The 18,608-nt window shown below is 36.1% G+C and overlaps 1 protein-coding gene across 1 annotated transcript in view; it reads left to right on the top strand.

Moving 5' to 3' along the window:
- LOC121387655 overlaps positions 1-18,608 on the top strand; it is a 73,904-nt gene that overhangs the window by 42,654 nt on the left and 12,642 nt on the right. Inside the window, exons 11-18 of the mRNA XM_041518842.1 lie at positions 1,267-2,475; positions 3,148-3,208; positions 6,990-7,028; positions 9,050-9,104; positions 9,632-9,834; positions 10,431-10,831; positions 15,319-15,594; positions 16,729-16,931. Of these exons, the coding sequence (XP_041374776.1) occupies positions 1,267-2,475; positions 3,148-3,208; positions 6,990-7,028; positions 9,050-9,104; positions 9,632-9,834; positions 10,431-10,831; positions 15,319-15,594; positions 16,729-16,931 (2,447 nt within the window). The remainder of the gene's footprint in view (positions 1-1,266; positions 2,476-3,147; positions 3,209-6,989; positions 7,029-9,049; positions 9,105-9,631; positions 9,835-10,430; positions 10,832-15,318; positions 15,595-16,728; positions 16,932-18,608) is intronic.

Consider the following 18,608-nt stretch of genomic DNA (forward strand, 5'->3'; position numbering starts at 1 on the left):
AAATAGAAATCGGCTACTGCTTCCGGATAAGTTTGCTGTGACAAATGACGTTTGAAAGCAGATGTACTTTGTCATTTTGTAGAGACCACACAGACATCTGACTTGGTTAGTTTTATATAGGGGGGTCGGCTTATATACAAGGTCGATAATTTTAAAGCCGATTTGGAGGGTGAAACTAGGGGGTCGGCTAATGCATGGAGTCGGCTAATACACAGCGATATACGGTACATAAAATATAACTTTTATTGTGTCTATCAAACATACAAATGGATACAGATATTGGACAAAATAGAGGCTGTTAAAAATACTGTTAAATTATGTTACGGTAACTGTCATAAATGTTTTGTCAATTGCTTTTTCGTACACAACGCGGCTTGTTTCCTTTGATGTCCAGAGTGCAGACTGATCATTGTTTTTTGTGTGGAAAAAAGTGCATTTGGAAATAGTGGAGATAGGTGCTAGAAAATAAAGAGGGCCGCTCAAAAATAAAGGAGGGCGCTCAAAAATAAAGGAGGGCGGGGAACGTGAAAGGAGGGCGGCAAAATGGAGCAGCGAGAACACTGCATTAGAGATATTTTCAACAGAGTAAATAAAAGTTTGGTTTTTGAAAACTATTTGTGAACTTGAATAAAATACAAAGTTATATCTATGAGGGTTCATACTGGTACAAATATTTTTTTCAGCCAATTTGTTCAGATATGTAAATGTATCCAGAGTGTTACCTTGAAAGTTATTAAAATGTGGTTAATTAAAGATAATTGTATTAGCCACAGATTAAATTTTGTAGCCACTTTGTACTAAGTTTGGCAATGAACAGGGCGAGCCCTGATCTGTAGTGAGAAAAGTGTAAGACATTGTTTTACTTGTACACATGGTTCAACATAACCAAGTTAATAAAAATCATACGAAGCACACGTGTAATAACATATGTGATGGCATAATTTTGGGAAACGATGTAATAACATGATGTTGCTTCCCATTTCCTAGCCCAGACTGTGTAAGCGAAGTATGACGTCATTTCGTCTCCTTCTAGTTGTGGTTGAAACATTTTGAGACAGCCCTTGTTATTCATGAAAAAAAAACCCCTAATAATATGGATAATAAAGAAATTATTACACTTGCATATATATCGTACTGATTTTACAAAACTCGTGTCAGGATTTATGTATTACCCTCACTCTAGCTATACAGAAATGCTGACACTTGTTTGGTAAAGTGAGTATAACACACAAGCTCATATAATAATCGCTATTTACTTGTATCCAGATTCTTCAAACACTGAAGCTGCTGCCCATCAAGAGTCGGACTGTCCTTGTGGAAAGCAAGATATTACCCATCATTCAGCAGTTGTCTGAACCTGACAGTGAGGCCGATTCCAACTCGGACCCTCAGCCGGTTCCATCCAGTCAGACACCAGTCTCGATCCTCGCCAAACTGAAGCACCGCATGAAAGATCGACTTCTCTTTAAAAAACGGGTAACATTTGCTGATGAAGCAACGAGTTCTGATAGCGATTTGTCGGACTCCAGTAAAATAACAAGTGTACAGCAGGGTGATACCGAACTGAAGCTGGGTGATACCGAACTGAAGCTGGGTGGTACTGAACTGAAGCTGGGTGATACCGAACTGAAGCTGGGTGATACCGAACTGAAGCAAGGTGATACCGAACTGAAGCTAGGTGATACCGAACTGAAGCAAGGTGATACCGAACTGAAGCAGGGTGATACCGAACTGAAGCAAGGTGATACCGAACTGAAGCTACGTGATACCGAACTGAAGCAAGGTGATACCGAACTGAAGCAGGGTGATACCGAACTGAAGCAGGGTGATACCGAACTGAAGCAAGGTGATACCGAACTGAAGCAAGGTGATACCGAACTGAAGCAAGGTGATAAAGAATTGAAACAGGGCGATATGGAATCGAAACAGGGCGATACGGAATCGAAACAGGGCGATACGGAATCGAAACAGGGCGATACGGAATCGAAACAGGGCGATATGGAATTGAAGCAAGAGGTTTCCGAATCGTGTTCTGTAAAGACTGAACCTGGAATTGAAAATTGCGAAACTGCTGTGAGTAATAAAGCAGAAACAGACAGTTTGGATGTTGTTTCTGCTGGTGAGACATCTAGCGAGCAAACTGGCAAGGAAGACAACTCTTCATCTGATGGAAATGCAGTGGGAACTACTTTGCCATCACGTGAGGAGAATATCCAGGGAGATAACTCTGTTGAGTTGAATGTTATTGCCACAGACACTATTACAGTGGACGGAAGTGACAGTGTTAAACAGGAAGATGAGGTAGCAGTGAGTGAAGAGGTTGAAAAAGATGCTACTAAAGAGGTTGAAATGGACACTAAAGAGGTTGACACCTCAATAAAAGACGAAACAGATGGTAAAGAGGTTGTCATTGTGGTTAAAGATGAGGTGGCAGCTCTTGCTAAAGAACTGTTGGAACTGTGGAAAGACCTGAAGGTATCAGCATTATATTTATACACCTTTTATAAAAAACCCATTAATTACTAAAGCATTGATACATGCAGATTGTGCATCTTTTGTGCATATTTGTGGCATTTTTGTTTGTTAAATAATATTACATTGTACAATTATTAATACAATATTTATTCAAAATGTTTTTTTGTTTTTTTTACTCTGCTGTAAAGAAACAGAGTTTTTGCATGTTTTGTAATTTTATATATATATCTCTCTCGCAAAACGCGATAAACGTCACTATACACACCCAATCCTAGAAACTTTTTATTCCAAACCACAATAAACACTACACCAGTTTCTCTGCAATCTGTGATATATCCTCAGACAATCTTATTGCGTTTTGCTGAAAACTGAATTTGAACTTGTGTTTGTCTGTCTGTGTGTGAACAGTGTCTGAGTGGTGTTTGCACAATGGTTTTTAATATGGCATTTATCGCGTTTTGTGATGAAACTCTTCATATATATATATATATATATACATAATTTGTTTTTTGGGGTTTTGGGGGGGGGGGGGGGTTTATATTATTTAGTAATACAGCGTACTATCAAAAATGGAAGCATTATAAAAAGTTTGCCAAGTGATATGTCTGCTTCTGTAACCTGATTGACTTGTAAGATTTTGTCGACTAATTTTCTTGTCGTTTCTATTTGTAGGATTACAAGATACCGAAAAAGGAGAGAATGGAGGAATTGAAAAAGACTGAAGCAGAACTAGGTAACATGTTTGACACACTTAGCGTGCCAGTGAGAGGATCATTCACTTTGGTTGATATGTTGTTAGAGATCGGGGTGTAGCCCAGTGCTAGAGTGATCACCCGAGGGGCAGTGGGTCATAGGATCAATCACCGTCTATGAACTCTATTTTCCCATACCAACCAATGCTCAAATTTGGTATCATTTCAGAGCTTACCCAATAGCCAATCTGTATTTTTGTTTGGGGGGGGGGGTCAAAAATGTATTCATTAAAATATAATTCATTGAAAGGTTATTACCTCTAGTAGATGTCATTTAATCACTCATAATACAACTAATGGAACAACTGTGAATGCGGCTGGAAAAGCACTCGCTTGATGCGCGGTCGGTTTGGGATCGATCCCCGTCAATGGGCCCATTGGGCTAATTCTCTCTCTCTCCAGTGCACCATGACTGGTACATCAAAGGCTGTGGTATGTGCTGTCCCGTCTGGGATGGTACATATAAAAGATTCCTTGCTGCTAATCAAAAAGAGGAGCCCATGAAGTGGCGATAGCGGGTTTCCTCTCTCAATCTCTGTGTGGTCCTCAAAGTCTGACATCATATAACCATAAATAAAATGTGTTGAGTGCGTCGTTAAATAAAACATTTCCTTTCTTGTTAACAAAAATATCAGGCCTGCTGGAAATAACACAGTATGGGGTGAGGGAAGGGTTTGGATTAGTGTTTGAAAAATTAGGACCTTTCAGATGTATTTTAGAGTATTGTGGAATTAAAAATATACAACCGAATCACAAGCTAAATAGCAGATGAGACAATCGTACATCTTGACAAATTATCAGCAATTTTTAGTGTGATTTTGTCAAGTCAATTTCTATTTTACCAGCTACATCTAATTTTTGTTTAATGCTTTTCACTTTTCGCAGTCCACTATTTTGAGCCCTGGGAAATATGCACTACAGTTGTTTTTAATATATGCCTGAGTTCATATTGTTTGTGTTTGTGTGTTTTATCAGTATTAATCAGCCGTCCACCCCACCCTCAGTTTATGTGATCAATTTCGGAACATTTCATGGGAGATCAGAGCATGGTAGTTAGTTGTAAGATTTTGTTTCATTCACATTGTGAAATTTATTATTACTGTAAATCATGTAATTAATACGTCATGATATTATTGCGTCCGTACATGAGCGAACAAAAATGCGTATTTTTATTAATGCGGCGGGCAATAGTCCACATCACATAAAAACCACAGTTGTGTTGTTATTATATTGTTTGGGCTTCATCTTTCATGTTAAAAGAAGTCAGTAGTTGTTTGTCCGAACCAAAATGTTGACAACTACCAAACATTGCTCTCCTACCTTTATTTTTTGTTACATTTTACTAAAATTTTGTTCAGGCAGAAATCTAGGAAAAACCATTGCAATGACACAAGTTCTACATACTAGATGATAACCATGTCACCAATATCGACTTCGCTGAGATCGCATAGGGCAAAAAGCATGTAATTTTGTGCCGGCTGCTATTTTGACTTTTTATGGAATATTCTCCAAGAGGGGTGAAAGGATATGACTTAATCTAGCAATGTCATAACATGTTATGATATAAAAGCAAACGTGATGACGTCATATTAATTTTTAAAATTATTTTTTGTTTAAATATACCACTAAAGATCATTGATTTTATATTAAATATGTCACATACTTTGGAGGCTTTCACCCCTCTTGAAGAGTATTCCATAAAAAAGCAAAATTGCAGATGCCAGAAAACTGTATGTATTTTGCCCTATGCTATCTCAGCAAAGTCGATACTGGCGACATTGTTACAGTCTCATATGTGGAATCTGTGTCACTGTAATGGTTTTTTCACAACTTGTGTGTGGACAAAATTTGGGGGAAATTTAACGGTAATTAAAGGTAGGAGAGTAATTTTTTGTAGTTGTTAACATTTTGGTTTGGACAGTACATAATCTGAAGCTAATCGCATGGTGGGTCGACCAGGAAGCCCTAATTACTTAAAGTAGTGTAATTAGTATAACTACACCTTATTGTTAAGGGTATGCCTCGCACTTTTGTGTGGTGATTGCTTCTAATTAATCCATCAGTAGGAATAAAAGGTAAACGGGTCGCTATTACAGGGCACAATATTTCACGCGAACGCAGACGTATTATTCTAACAAATGTTTTAGACTGATTTTATACACTTGATGCGCAGCACAGGAATAGACATTAACAAATGCGATATATTGCAACAGTGACAACTTGCGACCAGTCTAAATTAAATGCCATGTGGCCTCAGACCACAATTAATTTCGCTATATGTTTCTTTATAGCCTTAGTGGCTATAACATTTTTATTAATATCAGCAGGCCCATGAAGTTTTGTATGTACCTTTGCCTGCATGGGGGACACATACCCTGAAAAGGACAACCCCTGTTGTCCAGCTCTTTCTCCCAGCATATTGGTTTAAACAGACACACCCTCTAAACCAGGCCGGAGTACACCCATTTTACACAAAAAGCACTACTTTTGCATGGGCCGGAATTACCACAAACAAGTCTTCAATGTCAACAAGTTACACATGTTTACAAACTACATGCTATCCCCTGTCACTTCAGTCAAACAGTTGCCACTTCATAGCTGTCTGCCATGAAATAATCACAGTCAAACAGCAGACTACTTGCGCGGTGAAACTTCCGGATTTTGGACAACCAAATGGGAAGATAACTGTAATCTGAGGCCATATATAGAGTCGAGCCAAATGGTTTGAAGAAATACGCATGGATTGTTGGTTGCGGTTATATAATTTTCTACTGTTTCATTTTTAAAGGAATATATTTAGTAATAAAATTTGTTGATTATAATTTTACAAATGTTCAAAACAGTTTAAATGTATACATTAATCCAGGAGTGTAAGATTTTTTTTTAAATACTTATCTCGCAAAATGAGCTTTTTAAAAACAAAACATTTGGAAAATCACTGTATTTTATAACTGCTATGTTATTCCAGGAAAGTGAAAATAAAATGGCAACATCGAAACGAAAGAAAGATTCTTGAAGTATTCACAAAAAGACGTTTAACAAAAAATTGTTTTGTATTTTGTTTCAACCTTATATTATAAAAGTTTTATTTTATTTAGAAGTATTATAGTAAAATCCTGCACATTTTTTGTATTGGGAATGAGACTAAACAAAATGCGTCAAGTTATTATTGCGTCGATGCGTTCACCGCATTTTTCGCATTAATTACTTGCTCGCATTAATTACTTGCTCGCATTAATTACTTGCTCGCATTAATTTCATGATTTACAGTATTTAGAGATGGTTTTTCTTCAGTAATTAGTAGTTTAGGATCGATCCCATTTGGATTATTTCTCATTCTAGCCAGTGCACCATGACTGGTATATCAAAGTCTGTGGTATGTGCTATCCTGTCTGGGATGGTGCATACAAAAGATCCCTTGCTACTAATGGAAAAATGTAGCAGGTTTCCTCTCTAAGACTGTGTCAAAATTGCCAAATGTTTGACATCCAATAGTCGATGACTAATAAATAAGTGTGCTCTTGTGGTGTCGTAAAAAAAAAAAAAAAAGACTAACTTTTTTAAAATTTGTAAAACTGTCATAATTTTTATAGCACTTTCACTATGTAATAATGTATGCAGACTTCACTGAATAGTATTGTTTGTGGCATTGTATTGTGTTAGTGTTCTTCGTCAATGCTTTACAGCTGGGGGCACTATATCCCTTGAACACACATCTAGTGAAGTTGGTGATGTTTTTGTGTTTTTGTCTTTTTCTAACAGATGCACGATCAAAGTTGCCAGATATTAAGGGATACAAAGGTATTTATTCACTCTTTTCATATCTGTAGGGACAGGACGTAGCCCAGTGGTCAAGCGCTCCGAGCCAGTGCACCACAACTGGTATACCAAAGGCTGTGGTATTTGCTATCCTGTTTGTGGGATGGTGCATATAAAAGATCCCTTGCTACTATTAGTACTAATGGAAAAATTTAGCATGTTTCCTCATCTATATGTCAAAATTACCAAATGTTTGACATCCAGTAGCCGATGACTGGCCTCGGTGGCGTCGTGGCAGGCCATCGGTCTACAGGCTGGTAGGTACTGGGTTCGGATCCCAGTCGAGGCATGGGATTTTTAATCCAGATACCGACTCCAAACCCGCAAGGCTCAATGGGTAGGTGTAAACCACTTGCACCGACCAGTGATCCATAACTGGTTCAACAAAGGCCATGGTTTGTGCTATCCTGCCTGTGGGAAGCACAAATAAAAGATCCCTTGCTGCCTGTCGTAAAAAGAGTAGCCTATGTGGCGACAGCGGGTTTCCTCTAAAAAAAAAAAAACAGTGTCAGAATGACCATATGTTTGACGTCCAATAGCCACTGATAAGATAAAAAAATCAATGTGCTCTAGCGGCGTCGTTAAATAAAACAAACTTTACTTTCCAATAGCCGATGATTAATAAATCAGTGTGCTCTAGTGGTGTTGTTAAACAGAACAAACTTTCATATCTGCATGCTCTCTCCTTGAGACTATTTATAAAGGTTTTTGCACTCGAATCATAGTGTCAAAGAAAGAGCTACATGCTATAAGATACATGCAGTTTATTTTAAGATTTTAAACTGTAAGTACATGCATCGGAAGAATCAGTCATTTATCTGTCACAATTACCCTTAAACCTTTCACTGTAATTTAATTCGTGAACGAACCAGGCAGATTTCATTTTTAAAGGCGCAGATCCCAGTTTCAGCCCGTGAAAAAGGACTCGTAAGTTTAGTTAGTCTACAGACCTGTAACACACATTTGGATACGGTTATAACAGAGAGAAAGTTCTGCAATGTTTAAACAGGAAAATGTCGTCTAATAAAAACTGGAGCTTGTCTCGATAACCATTACTTCTCAGATGAACATGCATTTTTAGAATGATGAAAAATGCATTTTGGTGTATTACAAAAAACCTGGGTTACAAGAACCACTTCAGGTGTATAAAAATAATATTCTAAATAATATAATGTAAGTACTTCTAATTTGAATGATGAAAAACAGCTTTAATAGTGAAAAGTATGTTGTAGCGTTTAAAAACTAGTGTTTGGAAAGAAAACAAAGGGCTTTTCACTGCATATACTGAACTAATCTTTGTTATAAGATCTATTTGTGTCCAAGTAAAACAAATTACCATCCATAGACAATACAGTGAACTGGTAATGTGTATATTTGTAACATTTTAGTTGGATACTGTTTCAACTATTCAGTTCCCAGAATGGGTTATTTTTTTATTGTGCAGTAAAACTGAAATTATTTTCCACTGACATTCAATTATAAAAAGTTTTAAGTGGCTTATATGCTAGGAAATATTTAAAAGTATCTGATTTTAAAAATTTGCAATTTTTTAATACCCCAAAATAACATTCAAACTTGTCAAAACTGATAAGTTTAAAAACTTATTAATTTTAATATTCATATGCCAGGAAATGCGTTTGAGATTATCTAAATTTCAAAATTCCCTGGGGAGAAAACCTCCGGACACCCCTCTAATTAGCACATTTGGACAGGTACTTCATGCCTTGCCTGTTATAACCACCAAACCACATGAGAATGATGAAACACAGCTTTCATGAGATCCTGAACCCACCCCTGCTTAAATCACCTGGGATCATGGCATGTATTACAAAATCTTAAGGAGTCTAGTGTTGAACTAATGATTCCTACAACCTGCTTTTTAAAAAAAAACCTAGCCATTATTTGGATTGATTTATCTTTCACTATTCTGCATGTGACATATGGACAATCATGACTTTCCCATTCTTGTTTAGACAATTACCTTTATTTATGTTTGTTTGTAGAGCGTTTTAAAGACCGAATCAAGCGGAAAGTGTCGCCGGTTACAAGCAAGACCAGGTATGATGTCATTTATAATAAATGTATCTGGTTTATAAACAATTTTTTTAAAGTTTATATGCTTTAATTCTTAAAAACAAAGGTATTAAATGCAATTATATGTGCACCCTATATTTGTGACATGTAATTATAAGTACTTGTTGTTTTATTGGTAAATAATTGATTATAAACCACCTGGGAAGGACATCTGTGAGATGTGGATGGGTGTGGGGGGGTGGTTGTGGGTGGTTGTGGGTGTGGGTGAGTGTGTGTGTGGGTCTTGTGATAATCTCTATCCTCTACTTGTTCCTCTCGTAACACAGACTTTCATCTTTGGTCAGCGTTAAATTCAACTCTTTCTGTCAATTGTTATTTTCATCCCTGCTTCCTCTTTGTTAAAATGAAGACCAAATGGCGAAACTCTTGTAAGCATATTTTGGCTTTCTTACCAACTCCTTATGTTCTGATTTATGACTATATAAGTTTTTATTTATTTTTAATTTAATTTTATTTTATTCCCAACCCCCCCCCCCCCCCCCCCCTGTCAGGAAAACCCTGTTGCCTACTCCGGATGCCATGACGAAAATAGAGCGGCGCCAGTTATTTGAGGCCCAGGTTCGGGCGCAGGACGAGCTGAATGCCGAAATACAGCGCCAGCACGATGAGTACATCAAACAGATGTACGAACAGGACCCCAACTACAACCCGCAGTTTGACCCTAACCTCGCACAGTTCCTGCAGCAAGAACAAGGTCAGAGTCAAGAAACCATTTAGTGTGTGTGTGTGTGTGTGAGTGTGTGCGCGCGTGTGTGTGTGTGTGCGCGCGAGTGTGTGTGTGTGTGTGTGTGGGTGTGCGCGTGAGTGTGTGTGCGCGAGTGTGTGTGTGTGTGTGTGTGTGTCTGTAAGTATCTGTGTGTGTGTATATGGGTGCAGGTCTTAGTCCAGTGGTAAAGCGCCTGCTCGATGTGCAGTCAGTCTGATCAGTGCCCGTCGGTGGACCCACAGGACTATTTCTCGTTACAGCCAGGGCTCCGCAACTGGTGTAACAAACATCGTGGTATGTGCTATCCTGTCTGTGGGATGATGCATATAAAAGATCCCTCGCTGCTAATCGAAAAGAGTAATGAAGTGGCGACAGCAGGTTTCCTCTCTCAATATCTGCGTGGTCCTTAACCATATGTTTGACGCCATATAACTATAAATAAAATGTGCTGAGTGTATTGTTAAATAAAACATTTCCTTCCTGTGTGTGTGTGTGTGCATCTACAATACCAAGTTTTCCTGTATTTTTTCTATTAGTATATGTTGGGCAAACATTTATGTCAAATCTTTATTTTCTGCTTACAGACCCTAATCAACTTTTGGACCCTAACTTACAGTATGCAGACCCTAATGCATATGTGGACCCTAATACAGGTTACGTGGACCCTAATACAGCATATGTGGACCCTAATACAGGGTATATTGACCCGAATACCGGCTACATCGACCCAAATACACAGTTTGTGGATCCCAACATGGGTTACGTAGATCCGAATTCTGGATATGTGGACTCTAATGCCCAGTTTGTGGACCCAAATTCGGCTTACATAGACCCCAATGCAGCATATGGTCCTGGTGCCCAGTTTGTGAACATGGAAGCTGGAGTAGTTGCAGATCCGGCGTTCCAGGTACAGCAAGGCGTAGTAGATGTTCAGCATGCAGCATTTTCAGAACCGGGGCAGCAGGCTTCCTTCCAGCAATATCAGGTAGGTTTCTTTATCAACAGCAGTTGGTTTGCCAGGAAATTAATCCATGTTTACAGAGCTAGCTTTGAGTCGGTGGAACGTTTCACCAATTTGTCAATAAACAGGGTTCAGGTAGATGTGAAAAGAGCTTGAATGTGAGGGGTCATAATGAAAAAGCCAATGCATTTTTTGTCAAAACCCATTAAAAGTGCTTGAATTTGACAAAGTACTTGAATTGCATGTTTCTGTTGATAAATATAAAAATTTACTTGTCATGTCATTTTATAACAAATATCAAAAATTGTTAGTTATGCTTTTGTGAATACTGATGAAAATATATGACATCAAGTGTGCAGAATTCCTTAAAAACTGTAATTTTAGAATGAAATGTGGTTTAAAGTGCTTGAATTGTGTCTTCCAAATTGTGTTTTAATCTGCTTTTTGTTTTAAAGCTTAAAAATTTAAGAAACCCGGTTAATTTGTAATTAAATCTCAATCGTTAAATAAAATTATTTTGTCAGGTCAAAAAAATCCATCCGGCACCAAAATATAATTTCCATCTGACACCAAAACTAAAGTGCCTATAGAAGACAAAGGGTTAATCAGAGAAATAAGTTAGTTAATCTAGATTTTAAACATCTTTCTTGGTTATGAAAAAAACATTGATTAATCAAAGTTCCCTAACATACTTTTGATAAAATATTGCATTGATTCTGTTAAGTTGGCATCTTTGGTTTCTCTCAATGTCCGACACCAAAACTATTTAAACTTTGCTAAGTCAAAATGGGTTAATTGAGAAAAAATTTATGCATAATATTAATGCAGCTCCTCCTGCCTCCTACAAACATTTATTACTTTATTTCCTAATGTGAATGACTTAAATGACGTACAAGGGCAAAGTTACACAATTCATCCGACACTAAAGTAAGGATTGTGAAATATGCTCAGCTGTCACTCTTTTTTTCCCACCACTCCCACCACTCCCACCACTCCTTGGAGACTAGTTCAAGGAGAGTCGTGTTTACCTCCCCTTAGCAGGGAACATTTTGTACAGTATCACAGTATCACATCATTTGACATCCAATAGTTGATGATTAATAAATCAATGTGCTCTAGTGGTGTCGTTAAACAAAGCAAACTTTAAAGTATCGCATCACGACAAATTTCAGAGATCGCTACACAGTTGAATTCTAAAACATTAAATAAATGTCATAGATATTACTCAATTTTCAACTGATTAATTAACAACTGTCACTCACTGATCAAAACTTTTAAAACAAAATGTTTCTTGCTTAGCATGTGAATTTATATAGTATCTATGTGTTAATATCTTAAATTGCTCCCCATAATCTTAAGTTAGGGGAGCAATTAATCACTCCCCTCAATTTGTTTATGGTGAGGTCTGAAAATATATTTAAAGGTAGTACTAAACCAAATAACTTCCGGCTGGGTCAAAGTTCGAGGTGCACACAACTTTTGATAGAGAAGTGAACACCACAAGTCATGTGATTGGTTATAAATGTGAGTGTGTTGGTTGTAAAAAAAATTGGTTTCATCTGGGCTAAAAATGTATGCAATTTTATTTCATCTAGTACCACTGTGTCAGGTAGCCTTGTGCTTGGAACATGTATGGGGTACCTGTAAAAAAACAGTACTCAAATTTTGTGCGGAACTAGGGTAGTCATAGACGCTACTCGTTATCTCAGAAATGAGCAGCTTGACACCCACTTTTTTGTGATTCACTTTAAGGGTAAGGAGTGGTAGTATTTATATCCGTGGCATTTATGTCGATTGATACGTTGCAGGTAGGAGTTTTAGCCACATATGTTACTATTGTCGTCTATGGGATTTGATTTGGTAGTATACACCCTATAGGCACACTGTACATGTATGTTGTTGTACTTGTTGTATGTATGACACATGTACAGTGTTTCTGCCAGAAAGAAATGTTTGGATATGGCGCTATGGAATTGAATGCAACCACAGTATTGGTGCATAATAAAAAATATTATGATTTTGTGATTTTATTTAATTAAACTATACTGGTTGATTAATTAGCTGTCACTGGACCAAGCAAGTTCACAATGACCTTGACCGTGACACTAATCACTGTACATGGCTCTGAATGGAGTTTGAATCAAAGTTAGCACTGAGGAAATATGGTGTTATATATAGGCAACCTGAATTAAGATTTTAATAGCAATTTATTTTTGTATCAGAAATAACATGTGTCAATAGTGGGTTAATGTCTTTAGTTAACATAGTTAATTTTTCATGTATGAAATTCTGAAAACTCAAATTTGTAAAGAACTTGATTTTTTTTGTCATTTTGACATATTTATAGGGTGCTAAGTTATATTTTAGACAAGTTTGTAGTTTTATGCAAACTTTTAAATAAATTTAAAGAAAAACTTCACCAAAGACATAATTAAATTTGTTGTCACTATTGTGCCTTCTGTTCTTAGTTATACATAACATTAATCTTGTTAAACATTCCTTTAGATCTCCAGATCAAATATTTTTTTTAATAATCACTTAGTTTGCTCTCATGAAGACCATTTTAGGTTTATACTGGATTCAGAACCAATTTTTTTCAGATTTGATTATCTGCCTTGGAGTAAGTTGGTAATTTATTTTATTGTTAAAGCTGTATTACGCAATGTTACTAGCTAAATAAAATGCTGGATTACTGATTGTAGAAATACATCCAATATACATATTGTATTGATCTGGATTAGAAAATAATGCAATAAAATAGATGTTTGGGTAATTATGTCATTTAAAAGTAGTTTTTTAAAGTAATTAATCAAAAATAAATGTGTGAAAGCTGGATGATAATTCCAGATATCACAAATATTAAAAGCTCCAACTAGAGTAGGCTACAAATAAAATATAGTCAGGAATATGGGTGGCTCCCAATGGTTTTGATGGTTCATTATGAAAATCAGCATGGCCGATGGATTTGAAATTCCCACACCTGGTAACTCGAAGACAGCCACACCCTGCATACAGGATTTCTTCCCAACACTAATGTCCAGAACATTAAGTTATTACTTCATACAGGTACAGTCATGTTGGTGTTTCCTTCCTCAGACAGTGTATTTTTTTAATACTGATATTTCTTTGATGTACCTGTTTAGGTCTCCTAATCTAGGGGTCAGTCAAGTGCATGTGTTTTAATGGAATACTTTAAAGGAGTAGAAGTACTCTGACTATCTTTGTTGTCTCTACATATATACACACACACCAAACTGACAGTAAATATCTTCAGGAGTTTTATTTTAAAACATTTTGTTGTTTAATATGACATATTGCATTTGTACAAAACTGTATACAATATATATGCCTTATGAGGTGTACATTATATTAGGTTGCACTGTAGAAACAACAGTTTCAGTGAGGCTGTCACTTTATGTCAGAATACACCACATCCTGGTTGTCATAAAAACACATAGCTGGACACTTTTTGAAAAATGTATATTATCAGTATAGGTAGTACTAAACCAAATAACTTCCGGCTGGGTCAAAGTTCGAGGTGCACCCAACTTTTGATAGAGAAGTGAACACCACAAGTCCTGTGATTGGTTATAAATGTGAGTGTGTTGGTTGTAAAAAAATTTAGTTTCATCTGGGCTAAAAATGTATGCAATTTTATTTCATCTAGTACCACTGTGTCAAGTAGCCTTGTGCTTGGAACATGTATGGGGTACCTGTAAAAAAAAGTACTCAAATTTTGTGCAGAACTAGGGTAGTCATAGACGCTACCCGTTATCTCAGAAATGAGCAGCTTGACACCCACTTTTTTGTGATTCACTTTAAGGGTGAGGGGTGGTAGTATTTATATCTGTGGCGTTTATGTCGATTGATACGTTGCAGGTAGGAGTTTTAGCCACATATGTTACTATTGTCGTCTATGGGATTTGATTTGTTAGTATACACCCTATAGGCACACTGTACATGTATGTTGTTGTACTTGTTGTATGTATGACACATGCACAGTGTTTCTGCCAGAAAGAAATGTTTGGATATGGCGCTATGGAATTGAATGCAACCACAGTATTGGGGGCCTCCCCCAGAAAGAAAATAGGTTACAGTTAGGGTTAGGGTTAAAAAAATCATACAATAATGATAAAATATATATAAGAGTAATTAATTTTGTCAAAAGGTTAACTTAAAAAAATAAAATCTGTAAAACAATTTATGGTGCCATACCTGGTTTACCCTCTGGCAGAAACTCTGACATACACATGTAGTCCTTCCCACAGGGAATGCCTTTTTACATACTATGGAATTTTCTCCAAACTATTTATTTCTGAGCCGACTGTTTTATAAATTGCACACAAAAAAGAGTGGGTTTTTTTTTTTTGGTTATTTCCAAAACACTTACATTTCTTCTTACATCAAACCTAATCGAAATTATTTACAAAAAACATTTTTGTAGGAGGATGGGACGGATTATAGTAATGATTTGATAATATGTCATTAAACAATCATTGTGTTGTGTTCAGGTTCCGTCCCACCTTCAACAGCAGGCAGCAGCGTTGACTGTACAGCAGCAGCAGCAGCATTTTGTAGACCCTCAGACGGGGACCCCACAAGTGTTAGCCCAACACCCGGGCACCGCAGTGCAGACAGCCAGCCAGGTCCAGCAGGCTGTGTCAGCCGTCACGCACGTGTTGTCGGGGGTTACAGACAGTCAAGCCGTCCTTCCAGCTGTACATGCCGTTGCGGCTGCCGTCGCTGATGTTTCAAACGATCAGCATGCAAATCTGGTCGTGGCGCAGGTAAGGAATTGTGTAGCTATGACTTTTACACCTTCACACCAAACGCTGACAGGAACAAATGAACGTAATAATATTAATACGTATTACAGGTAAGGAATTGTGTGTCTGTGACTTACACCTTCACACCAAACGCTGACAGGAACAAATGAACGTAATATTAATATTATTAATAAGTATCACAGGTATGGAATTTTGTGGCTGTGAATTTTACACCTTCACATCAAACGCTGACAGGAACAAATGAACGTAATATTAATATTAGTAATAAGTGTTACAGATAAGGAATTGTGTGGTTGTGACTTCTAATCCTTCACACCAAACACTGACAGGAACAATTGAACGTAATATTAGTAATCAGTATGTTGTGTACAACCATGCTCCACAACTGGTATATCAAAGGTCCTGGTACAATGTATGTGTTATGTTTGTGGGAAAGTCTGTTATCAAAAATCCCACCCACAATTCATTTTTAATTTGTGGATCCAAAAGATGGTATCATAAATTTGTATTACATTTATACATTTATTATATTTTTGTTGTGTTCTAATGTTCATTGACTGCACTAGTCCACAAGTTACACATATATTAGACCAGCACGAACTAAAGTGATTTCACATTATATGACTAATATGTAATGTCGTCTCTTGGAAAGTGTTTATAAGAGACACTTTGTTGTTAGTTGGTAAGTGCTGTCCATGTTGTGGCAGCAGGTTTCTTTAACTTGGTATTAGACAAAGTGTCACATCTGTCAATTGTAGTGTTTTTCCTAGCTTGTTTTAGCATGATGCGGCACCATGCCTCAATAGTCTAGCACCATCTTGCCTTTATCAGCGCCATGCTGCCCTGAGATTAAACAAGCCTTTTTCACTAATTAATTCTAAAATTACCTTTATAAAACACTGAATTTTTTTATATTAATTATTACATTTTCCCTGTATATATTTTGTCATTCATAATTACATTTATTTTTAGTTCAATAACGTTTTGTTTTGTCTTTAATGAAAATAAAGTGCCCTAAAAATGGAGAAAATGCCCCCAAAAGTGTGTAGTCTACTATGTCTTGCCAAATTTCATTGGAAAATACTATTATGTTTAGACACTGGTATTGCTTAACATTCCTTTCTTTTTGCCTAGGTACAGCAGCTTCATCAACTGTTGGCAATGCAGCAGAACCTGGCAACGATCGAGGCGGCATCCCCGACAACAGCTGCCCCCCAGCCACTGGTGGAGGAAGACGTGCCTCCCCCGCCGTCCATACCCAAACTGAAACTCCCACCCAAGTGGAAATCGGCCAAGGACAAGGAAGGCAGAACATATTATTACCACAGTATAACAAAGTTAGTAAATAAATAATAATATTACCACAGTATAACCAAGTTAGTAAATAAATAATAATATTACCACAGTATAACCAAGTTAGTAAATAAATAATAATATTACCACAGTATAACCAAGTTAGTAAATAAATAATAATATTACCACAGTGTAACAAAGTTAGTAAATAACTAATATTACCAGTGTAACAAATTTAGTAAATAACTAATAATATTACCAGTGTAGCAAAGTTAGTAAATAACTAATAATATTACCAGTTTAATGAAGTTAGTAAATAACTAATAATGTTATCACAGTATAACAAAGTTGGTAAATAACTAATAATATTGCCACAGTATAACAAAATTGGTAAATAACTAATAATATTGCCACAGTATAACAAAGTTTGTAAATAACTAATAATATTACCACAGTGTATTGAAGTTAATAAATAACTAATAATGTTAACACACTATAACGAAGTTAGTAAATAACTAATATTACCACTATTATAATGAATTAAATAACTAATAATATTACTACAGTATAATGAAGTAAGTAAATAAGTATTATTATTATCCATATGGTTCAACATAACTGAGTTAATAATAATCATACAAAGCACACGTGTAATAACAAGGGTGATGACGTAATTTGTAGCTTAGACTGTGCATTTGAAATATGACGTCATTTCGTCGTCTCCTAGTTGTGGCTGAAAATTTTTGAGTTGAGTCTTTTTATTCATAAAGAAAACAACATTAATAATGTGAATAAATTATTAGACTCGCGTGTGAGTCGTACTGATTTTACGAAACTCGTGTCAGGATTCATGTATTACCCTCGCTCTCGCTCTGGCAATACAACAATCCTGACACTCGGTTCATAAAATCAGTACAACACACAAGCTCGTTTAATAATCTCTATATATTACCACAGTGCAATTAAGTAAATATGTCATGGTTATTAACATAGTACAGAATGAAGTTAGTAAATAAGTTATAATATTACCACAGTGTAACTAAGTAAAAATGTCATGGTTATTAACATAGTACAGAATGAAGTTGGTAAATAAGTTATAATATTACCACAGTGTAACTAAGTAAAAATGTCATGGTTATTAACATAGTACAGAATGAAGTTAGTAAATAAGTTATAATATTACCACAGTGTAACTAAGTAAAAATGTCATGGTTATTAACATAGTACAGAATGAAGTTAGTAAATAAGTTATAATATTACCACAGTGTAACTAAGTAAAAATGTCATGGTTATTAACATAGTACAGAATGAAGTTAGTAAATAAGTTATAATATTACCACAGTGTAACTAAGTAAATATGTCATGGTTATTAACATAGTACAGAATGAAGTTGGTAAATAAGTTATAATATTACCACAGTGTAACTAAGTAAAAATGTCATGGTTATTAACATAGTACAGAATGAAGTTGGTAAATAAGTTATAATATTACCACAGTGTAACTAAGTAAAAATGTCATGGTTATTATCACAGTGTAACCATGATTATTAGCACAGTATGACTAAGTAAATATGTCATGGTTATTAACATAGTACAGAATGAAGTTAGTAAATAAGTTATAATATTACCACAGTGTAACTAAGTAAATATGTCATGGTTATTAACATAGTACAGAATGAAGTTAGTAAATAAGTTATAATATTACCACAGTGTAACTAAGTA

Source organism: Gigantopelta aegis, chromosome 13 (assembly GCF_016097555.1).
Source record: "Gigantopelta aegis isolate Gae_Host chromosome 13, Gae_host_genome, whole genome shotgun sequence".
Lineage (NCBI taxonomy): Eukaryota > Metazoa > Mollusca > Gastropoda > Neomphalida > Peltospiridae > Gigantopelta > Gigantopelta aegis.